We start from the raw sequence: 13,327 nt of genomic DNA, 5'->3' as shown, positions 1-13,327 counted from the left end.
TATTTTCTCTGGGATTAATAATACTAGTTCCTTCAACCATCCCTCTTATTATATAATTGTATGTCTGTTACCATGTCACCTGTTCTCCTCTGAGAATATCCCAGTGCTTTCCAGTCCCTCTTAAAGTGTGGTAATTCTCAACCCGACACAATAATTCAGATGCATTCTATTGAGCAGGGAGTTCAATGGGACTACCATTTTTTGAATGCTACATACTGTAATTCTAGTAGTGCAAATTTTGGGCAATATTCATCATGTGGACCCCAGGGCACTTTCTGCCACCTAAACCTCATAAGCTTTTTAAAAAATTCCTATGTCTGCTACTTGAATTCCCTTCAGTAATTATTTGTGCAGCTAGGAGTTTTGGTCATACTCTCTGGACTTGACAAGAAGATCTATTAAATTTTATCTTGATGGGTCAGTTTTAAGTTCACATTTTCGGTTTGTCAAAACCTTTTGAGCTTTGTTTCTTTCATACATTATATTCAGCATTCCTTCCAGATTTGTAGAATGTGTAAGTTTGAAGAACCTACTTCTATCACTTCATATTTATATTTAATATACACATTAATACACACTAAAAAATGCCTGGTTTTCTGATGCCTAAAGTGTATATAGTTTACATACTGAAAACAAATTTCAGTAAAGCACATAAAAATATTCTTTGATAGTAGGAATATAGTGAGTGATAAAGTACTCTTAAATGAGAGGTCTCATCTTGCAAATGCCTCTCTTGTATCAAACCTTCGACACACAGTAGAACGGAAAACTAACCATGACTTGCAAGATAAAAATTATTTTAAATTCTCCAGGAGCCCACACCAAAAAAAATCATCACAAATCAATTTCTTTATTTTTACATTAAAGACTTCTCTAAAGTATCTTGAAACCCTCTTTCTTATGGAACTAAAACCATCTTCTTGGTAAATCATAATTAAAAGTAATCTAGCAATCTCAATCAGACATTATTGATCTGACAGCCTCAATCATTCTAGAACATAGCCAAGTAGGGGAAAATAAAGTGTCTGAGCAGGGAGAAGCCCATGCACTAAAAATCATGTTTATTACCCAGAATCTCTAAGCAACTCACCCAGATATATATATGTATATTTTACACATGGTCCAGCGGTCATGATCATATATTTTCATAATTTATAAATGAAAAATGAAAGAAATTAGAAATTTTTCACAACAAAGCAAAAAGTAACAGCCTGAAACCTATTATTGAAAAAGGAGAAACCAACACACACACACACACACACACACACACGCACGCACACACGCACACACACACGCATGCACCGAAAAAAATATCTATATCAAGCAGACACAAGCATTCCAAAGTCTCATAATTACAGAGAAATAACCATAAGGCCAAACAGTCCTAATTATCTCAGTGATCTCTAGGGGCATCATTACATTATAGCATGATAAAATAATTGACATTTATAATATGACAATCATCACAATACCCCAAGTTTATGTAGTTTACTGTTCATAAGAGACTTCTATATTCATTATTATAGTTAATTCTCAAAATTTTTGAGTTTCCAAGTCAAGTATTAGTACCATCCCAAATTTTACATTTTGTGGCTCAGGGAGACTGAAGAATTAATGCAGGATCACCTAATTGTTAGATTGGAGTCCATAGTCTATTGCATCATGATCCTGAGTCATCAAAAAGCATTTACATTTGTGCCATATAATCTGGTTGGTAAGTTAGGTAAGCATGTAATACATTTTAGAAACTCCTTTTGTGTTGATGTGATGGACACATCCGCAAAAATTAATTTGAAACTTTTAAGCTTTGGGGCGCCTGGGTGGCTTGGTCGGTTAAGCGTCTGACTTCGGCTCAGGTCATGATCTAACAGTCCGTGAGTTCGAGCCCCGCGTCGGGCTCTGTGCTGACAGCTCAGAGCCTGGAGCCTGTTTCAGATTCTGTGTCTCCCTCTCTCTCTGCCCCTCCCCTGTTCATGCTCTGTCTCTCTCTGTCTCAAAAATAAATAAACATTAAAAAAAAAAATTTAAAAAAAAAGAAACTTTTAAACTTTTAAGCCGTTAGAGGAATAAAATTAAGTTATATGAAAAATTCCCTTATATCCCCATTTCTTGATAGTGTCACAGAAGTCTAAATTTAACTTATGATGTTAGCAATAAATACAGAACCATTAACTGCCCTACATTTCAAAGTCTAAAATCTATACATAAAGAATGAAAGGACACACATAAGTATAGCAGTCACTTAGGCTTGATTTATTCAATTTAACAATATTATGATAGAGTCTTTTTTCATTTGTTTTTTAGGACCTACATGAACCTAAGTGGACTCTCTCAAGAGTGGAGAAGGTAGATGAGATGTGGGACACTGCAACAGATGTCATGTGTCACAGCACTTCTCCCTTGAGCATTTAGCTTTCACAATATTAGAAACCTTAATTCTCAATTCTACAACATTTGAAGGTGAAAGAATAATATTTATAAATTTGTAATATTTATAAAAATGAGAAATAAATTAGTTTTTTGTTTGTTTTTTCTTTTTAAACAGTTGGTCTTTTCATAATAAAACACTATCCATTAAAAGGAAGTGGAGAAATGAAAAATTAAGTTGCAGCTGCAAAAGTTCCCATACTACATCTTTTTCAAGGGTAAGGCTTGCAGTTAGTTTAAAACCTTAATTTGTTATCATAAGAACCAAATAAAATGCACAAAGTTTAGGAAAATGGAGCTATCTGCTTAATACTTTCAATGGATCACAATCTGCCATCACCATGGTAACCTCTGAATAACTTTTTCCTAGCTAGTGCCAATTACGCACTGCTTTGGCCCTTGAAATCCCACTCATTTTTTAAAAGGCCTGGAATCTTTAAAAGAATAAAGCCCAACAGTTAAGTCCACACATACCCTCTTGTTCAGTCCGAGTCATTTCCTCAAGCTTCTTCTGTTTCAGTGTGTCCACCACATCGGCAAGGCTTCCTTTGCGGCGTTCTGGGGTTCCAAAAGTAACACTGGTCATTATCTCGCGGTCCCGACTCCCTTCGTCAGGCTTATGTGGTGAGGTAGAGGTATTTCGGAAGGAATATAGGGAACATAACTTATTATTCTCTGACTCCTAGAAAAACAAAATAAAATAAAACCATTAGAACATTTGTTTCTCTGCATATCGTTGGAGAAAAATCATATGAGGCTTAGATGAACAAATGATATAGTAAGCCGTCTCTGCTTTAGAAATACTAAACATGAAAGAAGCAATTATCAAAAGAACTACCCTGAAATTGCAGATTCAAACTGTTTTTTTTTTATTAGAAACCAATCCAAGTGGTTCAAAAACTTCATTTTAATATGGACACTTTACTTATTCTTACACCTTTCATTTAAAATAGTTTGGATTCAATAATTATTAATTATTAAGCTGGACAAAGTTTTTCTTTCCATTGGCACTTTTGTTAAATGCTCTTCCCACAGCCTAAAAATATGTACATCACAATAACATTTTCCTTGAATTTAGAACCAAAAGAGAAATTAGCTTCAATATCCAATATTAATTATTCAACAGAAAACATATAAAACATCTAAATCAGTGCCACAAAGTTAGCCAACCGGAATATTTTTGTGCACTAGGGTTTGAGCAGAATCTTTTTTTTTTTTTCCTAGCTACACAACTGTCAAAGTTACAAAAGCCTCATTCTATTCCTTATCTTCACCACTTGTATTTTAGCACATAGTCACACACATTTAAAAGTGGTTTACTTTTATGGTTTTTTTGTTTGGTTGGTTGTTTTTAAAAAGGCCGAGTTTGTTACAGAAATATTTGCACAAGAATTATTTCACAGTACAGAGAAGTTAGCTAACTGGTAAGAGGGTCAGATTCATCTGCAAGGAAAAAATGCAAATCTGAGACTGAAAATAATAAACACCTAAAAGTTTACAGGAAGAAAATGTTTTTATATCTCTCTAAATCAGAACTGAGGGTTGGAAGCAACTATTATTTAGCCATCACCCATCAGTAACCTTACATTCACCTTATCTGTCTGAGCGTGGGTTTTCTCTTGCCCAACGAAAAACTATGTAAAGGAGCTAGTCTTTGTGATTCTCATCAGAAGCGTGACAATTGTAATTGCTCCTATATCTCTCTCCTTTTTCACAAAGAAGCCCAGCAAGCTTTAAGAAGTAGAGGAAGAAATATGAGGCAAAAGTTACAGTAATAACTGGTACAGAAAGGGGGAGAAAAGGAAAATGGAGCGTAGAGAAGTAAGTTTCCATATAAATTAAATGAGATAACTATACTCAATAAATGCTAGGCATTTAGTATTTTTATCATTGTACAAGGTAGGAATAAAACTTATTTTCAGGGTTGTTGGGATTATTATTAAGTAACAATTACTTGCAATATGTCACTAGGCACTGACATAGGCAGTGGATAAAATCATCAATGACTTAAGTCATATAAGTCATCTTATACCAACCTTAGGAACAATGGAAAGGTGTGAATTTTATATTTCTGGCCCTCACTTTTTAACTTTCTAAAACTTAAGGAATGATGGTCTCATGAATGGAGACCTATAGGCAATTCATCTGAGTGAAGTGGTACTAAGTCCAAACACTTATAATGAAGAGAGTACTGTTGGATAAAAGCCAATAATGCCAAATTAGGAAAAAACAAAAAAACAAAAAACTTGACAAAGGATCTATAGTTTTGTTTTGTTTAGTTTTGCTTTTTTTTTTTTTTTAACTTTTAAGTAAGTTTTATTAAGGAAAAAAAAAGCTCAACTTATAATGTAATTTCCTAAAAACAAAACAGGTCCTAGGAAATTCAGTTTGAGGAAAGATGCCCAATGATATCTATCGAGTCTTGCTGCATGTTACTGCAGCACAGCTGTGGAGGAGAGATTTGAGACAGTATTTGGTCTCAAAGCAACAGTCTTCAAACTTCAATGTTTACAATTCCCTACAAGTATGTTAAAATGCAGATTCCCTCACCTCCCTCTATACTGCCAAGAGTAGGGCCCAGGAATGTGAAGTTTGATGAACATCCTAAGTGATTCTGATGTATAGGTCCTTTAATTCTCATTCCCTATGAAGGCAATAAAATAAATGTGCTTTGCCTTAATGTTATAATATGGATATAATTACGAACATTTTTAAGAAGGCCAGTTACTTGTGATTTTTAAAAATTACATAAAAGAGATTACTTCTCTTCTTTTGTTCTTTCTTGTGAAAACACCACTGTATAACATGACTGAACAAATGAACATCACAAAAGCCAAGCGTATGGGGCCTGAGTTAGCATTAGTTCTTTCAAAGACAATTTACTATAAATTTGTTTTCTCCCAACCTCAGTGGCATCAACAAACCTAACAGTGAAGATCATTTTTGAAATATTACTTAAGATGATCCCAGTCCCAACATAAGAAATAGAATAACATTGATTCAGATTATCTAAAGCATTTTTTTTTTGCTGGAAATGAATTAAATACAATACAATATTATAGGCAGATGACTGAAAAACCACACAGTAGTACAAAAAAAATCATCAGGCAAAGTGTGTAGAAAACATAAGCAATTTTCACAAATTAGGAATATTTAATTAAGATGTTTCCATGTCTGAAGGGATAGAAAAGTAAATATTAAAAGCAAATAAAAAAAATCACACTTCCATGTGAAGTGATGGATTTTAACTAAACTTATTATGGTAATCATTTCACAATACATACATATATCAAATAATTATGTTGTACACTTTAATACAATGTTATTGTCAGTTATATCTCAATAAACTGGAAAAAACATATTAAAATAAATATTGCTCATATTTTTCAGAAGTTGTTATTCAAAACTGATTGCTCAGCAGTGGCAATAAAAAGATGTTAAACTTAAATAGCCTTCTCATGGTACTGTGAATATATCAAATATATACATTTCTGAGCTTTTGTGCTTCATGTTCCTTTCCTCTAGAATGGCCCACATTCTCTTTGACTATTCACTCAACCCACTCCTCAAAGCTCAGATCAAACTGCATTTCATCCTTGAAGTCCTGCCTGACTATCCTGGGCCTCACTACCCTCCTACCCCCTGAAATACACATCGAAGCACTTAATCAGAACCACACAACTTAGCATTTAATAATATACTACAATAAATTATTCATTACTATTTTGCATGTATTAGTCATATTTGCAACTAAATTTTAACACTTGAAGGATTGGGGCCATGTCTCATGTTTCTTCAATATGCCCCTAGAGCATCCAACAAAATGTTAAGTACATCACCAGCTGCTGAACTTGAAACAACTCCTCACCAAATATGTCAAGAATAATAAAAAAAATACTGGTAGGAGTAAAGATTTGTTCTAATAGTGACAGGATTGCTTATTTAAGCAAAATATTGAGAACTGAAACATTAAAAAAATAAAGGATTTATTTAATAAAAGATGACATAGCGACACAATGGAATACCACACAGCCATTAAAAACAATATTATATACACTGAATATAGTGTTGTTTATAGTGATGAACCATTAGGGGCAACTTGCATATCCAATTGTAGGGATCATTTGAGGGCATTATGGTTTGGTCCAGATGGTAGAATAATTTGATATTATTAAAAATCATATTTTTGCAGAAAATGTAGTGACATTGGGGAATATTCATAACATATTGTTAGTAAAAAGTATGTTGGTGAGAAACACCAATACATATTTTTTTAGAAAAAGTTATGTACAGAAGAAAAGACACCAGAATGTCCAACAAAATGTTAACAGTCCTCTGAGTATTGGGATAATAGGTAGTTTTAATTTTCTTTTTGAAGTCATCCATATTTTGCAAATATTCTATTATAAATACTATTTTTAAAGAGAAAATAAATATTGTTGTCAAGGTTGAATATGAATACCAAAAAATGTTGCAGAAATAATTTATTTACAAAAAAATATGTATTAAATGGGAAAAAAAGGATAATTGTAGTTAGATTAGTACATAACCTCAATTTTGTTGGATGTGTGCATAAGGGTAAACATGGCTACAAAACAAACAAACAAGACACTGGGAAGATATACACCAAAACATTTATAGTGATCTCTCAATGGCAATGAGATTACTTGTAATTTTTATTTCCTTTTGCTTTATGTGTTTTCTAACTTATTGATGAACACAGTTTATGTAATAAAGAAAAACAAAAATAATTTTATGAAGGGATTCTTGAAGGAAATATAAAATAGAATTTAAGAGAAAAAAATCAGTCCTCTTGAAGATATCTAGAGAGTTAGTATATTATAATTTCCCTGAATTTGAACCCAGAAAAATAATCAAGGCTCTCAAATAGTATTTTCTAATAAATTTAATTATTTAAAAAGGAATTCTTACAATCTAGATCCTTATCATTATTACCCATTGTTTCCCATTTGCCCTCAAAAGATGCACAAAATCAATCTATTTCCTCTTCTGTAGAGTTGTTCAAATATCTTAAGGGAGGGATTGAATTAACAGTTCTTTTCTAGGTGACACTCCTCCAGTTTCTATACCCATTTCCCATCTGACATGATTACCAGACCCTTCATCATTCTCCTCTGATTCAATCGAGTCTCTAGATGTTGTTCTAAAAATGGGTTGCCAAGAACTGAATACCAAAGTTCCATATCTTCATTTGCAGCAAGAAGAAAAGTGACACTCAGAAGGTCATGTAGCTTCCTTCATGTCACACAGGTAGAACTGGCAGAACTAGTTTAAAACCCAAATGTAGGTTTTCTGACTCTAAATCCAGTGCTTTTCCCATTCCACAAGGCCATAATAAAGTCACTCTCAACAGTAAAAGATGCCACAATTCCAATAACACCTACCTTCTAAATATTTTTTTTTTTACCTTGCATTGCCAGAGAGGAACTTTACCTACTTTGAGACAGGAATTCCACTTTGTTATTAACCCTAATCTAAGAGTTACCAAGAAGTACCCTATATTAGTTATCTATTGTATAAAAATCACCCTAAGACAGGGCTTAAAACAATAATAATCATTTATTCTTTTTTTTTAATGGTTTCTGTGGATCAGGAATTTGGGAGCATCTGGGCTGGGTGATTCTGTCTCAAGATCTCCCATGAGGTTGCCAGTAAGTCAGTGGCTAAGATTGGAGTCATCTCAAAGCTTCTTTATTCACAAATGGGAACACTTCAAGAGTGTGGAGCTGGAAGCTGGGGTTTCTTGGACATCTTCCTCTATCTCTATGTGATCCCTTCATATGATCTTTCTCTCCAAGATTTTAGCTTCAGACTAGTTGGACTTGTTACATGGTAGCTCAGATTGCCAAGGGTGCATACCCCCAGAAAGAGTCAGATGAAAGCTATATCACTATTTCTAACCTAGTCTGAAGAGTCATGCCATGTAACTGTCAGTGCAATCTATTCAATAGTAAGACACCAAAGCACATAGTCAAGAGGGTGGGACTTAGACTCTGCCTTTCTATGGGATGGAGTCAATATTATATCTTCAAATAGTTGCTGTAAGAAATGAATAGTATATAAAGTGCTCAGAACAATGATAACTACCCTTACTAAATTCAAACGCCCTTTGTCCAATAGTCTTGTGTTTCCATTTTTAATTCTGAAAATACAGTCATGATGACCACTGGCACCATTTTTAGGTTTTAATTTATTCTTGTTCATCTAAGTATAATAATAAATACTACATGACATTACTCTCTTCTATATCAATGCCCAAAAAATCACAAACTAATATAAAGTCATCCCAAACAAATTCCAAGACCTGACCCCTCACAAAACCCCAGTAACCTTAACATTGGTAATTAGCTTTTTCTAGGGATACATTCTATCAATTCCCACTTAACCTAACTGCATATGGGTTATCTCCATTCTGTCCTGGAGCAGCTACAGTACACTACTGCTCTAATTCATCTGGGTTGCCAACTGCACCTTGACCAAGAATATGAAAGGGTAGTCCTAACTGCAAACAGAGGAGAACTGTAGGCTGAGGTTGCAAAAGTCAGACAAGATGTCAGGAACTGAGACAAGCAAAGACCATAGGTCAGGAATGGAATCTTGCCCTACATAATGGAGTTGAAACCTACATACAAATGGAAGTCACTGGTGCTGGGAGAAATGATTAGGAAATAGCCTCTCTATGCAGCTGCATGAATCAACTTTCCTACCTGCTGCCCAACCTAACTGTAGGGACAGAATATTACCCTCTCTTACTCTTTCCTCCACCCACTAGCAAGGCTGAATTAAATGTGTCCAGTCTTATTGCACTCCTGTTGTCATTTTGTTTTTGTTTTTGTTTTCCATTTCAGTTATACTGCCTTTCCAATTACAGCTTTATCCTCATTCTAGTCTACCTGCCCGCCCCCCCAGATAAGATTATTGGGATACCAAATTATAGGTTTGCCCCTGATTTCTGACAGCCTCCAGTCTACAGCAAGATTCTTTTTCCTTAAACCCTACTTCAAATCATTCAAACAAAACCCAAATCCTACAAAATGTTCTTTTGAATACTTTCTTACTGAGGCATTCGATGATTCCCTGTGGTGTGTGTTCTCCCGACTGTAATGAGTAATAAAACCAATTTGTTCCATTACAGGTGTGTTCTTGGTAGTCTTTGACTGAAGGAAATTAATGGGATGCAATGTGTGTAAAGAAATTAAACACAATAATAAAACCAACTAAAAGTTGGTGTACTACCAATTCAGCCATGTCAGTGATCAGTCTTCTCTGCCAGAACAGATGGCTCTACACCCCTCCTTTTGTATGCACTGCATTTTATATATTTTAAGTTTCAATTAAGCATTCAAGTTACATTACATATACACATGTATTTTAATATATTTTAATTAAGATATATATATCAAGATATATATATGTATATATATACACATATATATGTATATGCACTAGATACGTACTGCTTTTTCTGATTCCCCACTTCAAACGCTCTTTTTTGATGAGCCCAAAACTACCTGACAACTGTGCGGTATAAGACATATTCTACTACAGTATTATGGGGTGACTGACAGATAAAGCTTTACCTAATCTAGGTTCCAATAACTTCTTGCTAACAAAGGAACTGTAACCTTTTTAATATGCTGAAAACTAAATTGCTAACATTTATAGGTTCTTTCTCAGAAGAAGAAGTACATTTTTCTCTAATGTGACATATTTTAAGGAAAAGCATTGGTTTAAGGAAGCTTAAATAAATGAAAACACTGAATTTGGTTCCAATTAACAGCAGGTTATTCTTGATAAAAGTATCATTAACTCTAAGAGTAAAACAAAGTTTTATTCTTTTTCTCTTTTATTAAAACTGATACTTGGGGGCACCTGGGCAGCTCAGTCTGTTAAGTGTATGACTCTTGATTTTGGCTCAGGTCATGATCTCATGGTTCATGGGTTCAGGCCTCACGATTTCAGCTCAGGTCATGATCTCATGGTTTGTGGGTTCGAGCCCCACGTTGGGCTCTGCGCTGGCAGTGCACAGCCTCCTTGGAATTCTCTGTGTCCCTTCCTCTCTCTCTGCCCCCCTCTCACTCACTCATGCTGTCTTTCTCAAAATAAATAAACTTAAAAAAAACCCTGAAACTTGGTAGAATATATTAGATTTATATAGCATTCTCAAAGTTGGCACAAAACCATGCCACCTTACGCTATTATTATACTGTTTAATAATAATAAATTTATTCGTTATTCATCAGAATATAAATTTATTACCACTATTTACTACAGTGTCATGATTCCTCAAGTCTAATAAATAAAAGCTATTGTTTTAAAGTGTTATTTTGATTCAAAGAAAAAAATCACAATACTAAGTTTTTTTAAATGTCCTCATCACCATGATATTTAATAAATGGAAATAAAATACAGAAAAAATACTAAATTCCCCAACTTGTCAAGACAAGCACATAGAAAAGCTTTGCCTCATCTATACATATCACCCTCACATATTGAATCAAAATCTCAAGATTCAAAGGTCCTTAAAAATCCAATTGCTCAATCCCACCTAAGATTCATACCCCGTGCAGAAAAAGGTGGTATAATAGTTAACAAAACATAGGCTCTCTGGGCCAGATTTTGCAGTTAAATCGCAATTTTCACATCTACCTGCCATATAACACAGGTGAGTTAGTCAACCTCTCTGTGTCTTAATTTCCCCATCTATAAAATGGGAGTGATAACAGCAGTACAGAACCTATCTCATAGCATTGTTATGAAAAACAGATGAATTAATAAAAATAAAAACTCTTAGAACAGTACTTGTAACATTGTAAGTGTTCATTAAATGGTGATGTTGGTGGTAGTGATGTTCACTGTTACAATATCTCTTACAAGTAATTCTTTTGGCCTCTCCTTAAACACCTCCATACCTCCCAAAGCAGTCTGTGCAGGGTTGCCAAACATTCCTATTAATAAGAATATTAACAAAAGAATATTATAGAATATTATTATATTAATGTTAATAAAATATTAATAATATTTCAACCTTTCTTATATCCCATGTAAACATTCAGAACGACAACATTTTAAAACATACAGCTATTATACTACCCTTATATCTTCTCTTTTTCTAGGCAAAACATCTCTGATTTATTCCTCATAAGACATGGTTCAGCCATCCTGATCATTCTCCCTTGACTGTGTTCTCATTTGTTTCTCCCGCTCTTAAATAGTAGTGCCCTGAACTGAATGTACTCAATATTCTAAACAACAGAGAATTAAGGCACACTATCACTGCCTTAGAGACATCATATTTTAAACATCTAATGTCACGGGACAGGCAGCCCCAGAGATGAGAATATTTTATGATTTTTTGGTAATGGAATAGTAAGAAGATCTTTCAGGCACATGGGACAACATTCTATCAAGGTTCAGCCATTAGCTGATTTGTGTGCCTACCAACTCCAGACAGTTACTTTCATCTGGCAAATCATTAGTATTCAAACTACCATATGACACTCAACTTAAACAACACTACCGGGCTAGGTTGAGTTGGCTAAGACAGTTTCAACTTTGAAGCCCAGAAAGTTAAAAGCAGCAAGAGACTTGGTGATTACAGCTCAAATCTTTCATTTTTGAGATGAGGAAATTGAAGTCCAAAGATATAAAGTGACTTCTATAAGGTCACACAGCAAATTAGTGGCAGAGATAAATAAGGCAATGTCTTTTCCTCTAAGTTATGTTTCCTCTAAATAATCTCAAGGAAAACATTTCCACTAAATCAAAAATTTTTGTTTATTTGCTTGCTTTTTACAATCTGAGGCTTTAGGGAATAAGCGGTGTGATTATGCAGAAGTTAGAGAAGTATAATCGGACAAGTTTTAACAGAGCAAGTTTCTTTGCATGGAGAGCCTCAAACAATTCCACAGAGCTTTTCTTATGAGATAAATACTTACTCTAGTGTCAAGTCTATTATCTTCATGGTGTCCTTTTCTGCAGTTGTTTTTCTCTTTCTTCCCCATTAAAGAGATACCAGTGCACTTATGAAAATAACTGTATTTTTTATATAGAATCACCAAAGCAGCTAGTATGCTTTAAATGAACCGAAGGCTATGGTAGATGCCTAAATTATACGTACATCACTGGATCCAGGTATCAGTAAGATCACCAGGAACCCATTTAGCTATCACCCAAATGAGGAATAATGAAGAGCCCTTTGAAATAGTGGGCAAACCCAGACACCAGAATTTTGAAGCTGAAGCAAAGGAGGTGAAGTAAAAAACCTTCCTAACCTATACCCCAAACAGGCAAATAGCCTTAAAAATAGGAGAATCGGGGCACCAGGGACCTCTTGTATGACACTGGCTCAGAATTAACAGGGAAGAGAAGAGCTTGTAGTATGACACAAGTAATCTGTTGAAATGCCATTTAATCCAGCTTCTGGGAAACCTCCCCATAATTCAAGACAGAAACCTGGGCTATTGTATGATTGGGATCTGCAATCATTCAAGGGTATCAGAGTAGCTGCAGAAAAAATGAGATATTAAAACTTTGAGGAAAAAAGGTAAGGTAGTTGGGACTCACTAGGGAAAGGGTAGTAATTAAGCCCCCTGGAAACAAATATCGGTATAATAATTACCTATGTCTTGGTTGTCTATCTGAAAATGATGAGACTGGGGTCACATAAAAAATAGTTCAGCATATGCCCTTTATATCTCACAGTTCTTAATATTAAAAAGGACCAGATCCCAATCAAGTCCTGTTAAATCCGTTTGTTACCTAACAGAGATCCTGCTCTATTAACAGTGAAGTCCTCCCATGGCCTCGTTTGTCCAGAGATGAACAACTAGAGAACAAACTGCTGCCTCTGTCATACACACTGAAACCTCACAACTGC

General features: G+C 34.5%; 1 protein-coding gene across 27 annotated transcripts in view; it reads right to left on the bottom strand.

The window, feature by feature from the left end:
• Positions 1 to 13,327, bottom strand: part of SOX6 (SRY-box transcription factor 6) — a 697,806-nt gene that overhangs the window by 333,970 nt on the left and 350,509 nt on the right. For all 27 annotated transcript variants that reach the window (XM_019456423.2, XM_019456414.2, XM_053899942.1 and 24 more), the window contains one exon: positions 2,902 to 3,109. In XM_019456423.2, coding sequence (XP_019311968.1) covers positions 2,902 to 3,109 — 208 coding nt within the window. The remainder of the gene's footprint in view (positions 1 to 2,901; positions 3,110 to 13,327) is intronic.

Source organism: Panthera pardus, unplaced genomic scaffold, assembly GCF_024362965.1.
Source record: "Panthera pardus isolate Hobbes unplaced genomic scaffold, ASM2436296v1 HiC_scaffold_12, whole genome shotgun sequence".
Taxonomy (NCBI): domain Eukaryota; kingdom Metazoa; phylum Chordata; class Mammalia; order Carnivora; family Felidae; genus Panthera; species Panthera pardus.
The sequence above is the reverse complement of the archived record's forward strand: the minus strand, read 5'-3'. Positions and strand labels throughout refer to the sequence as shown.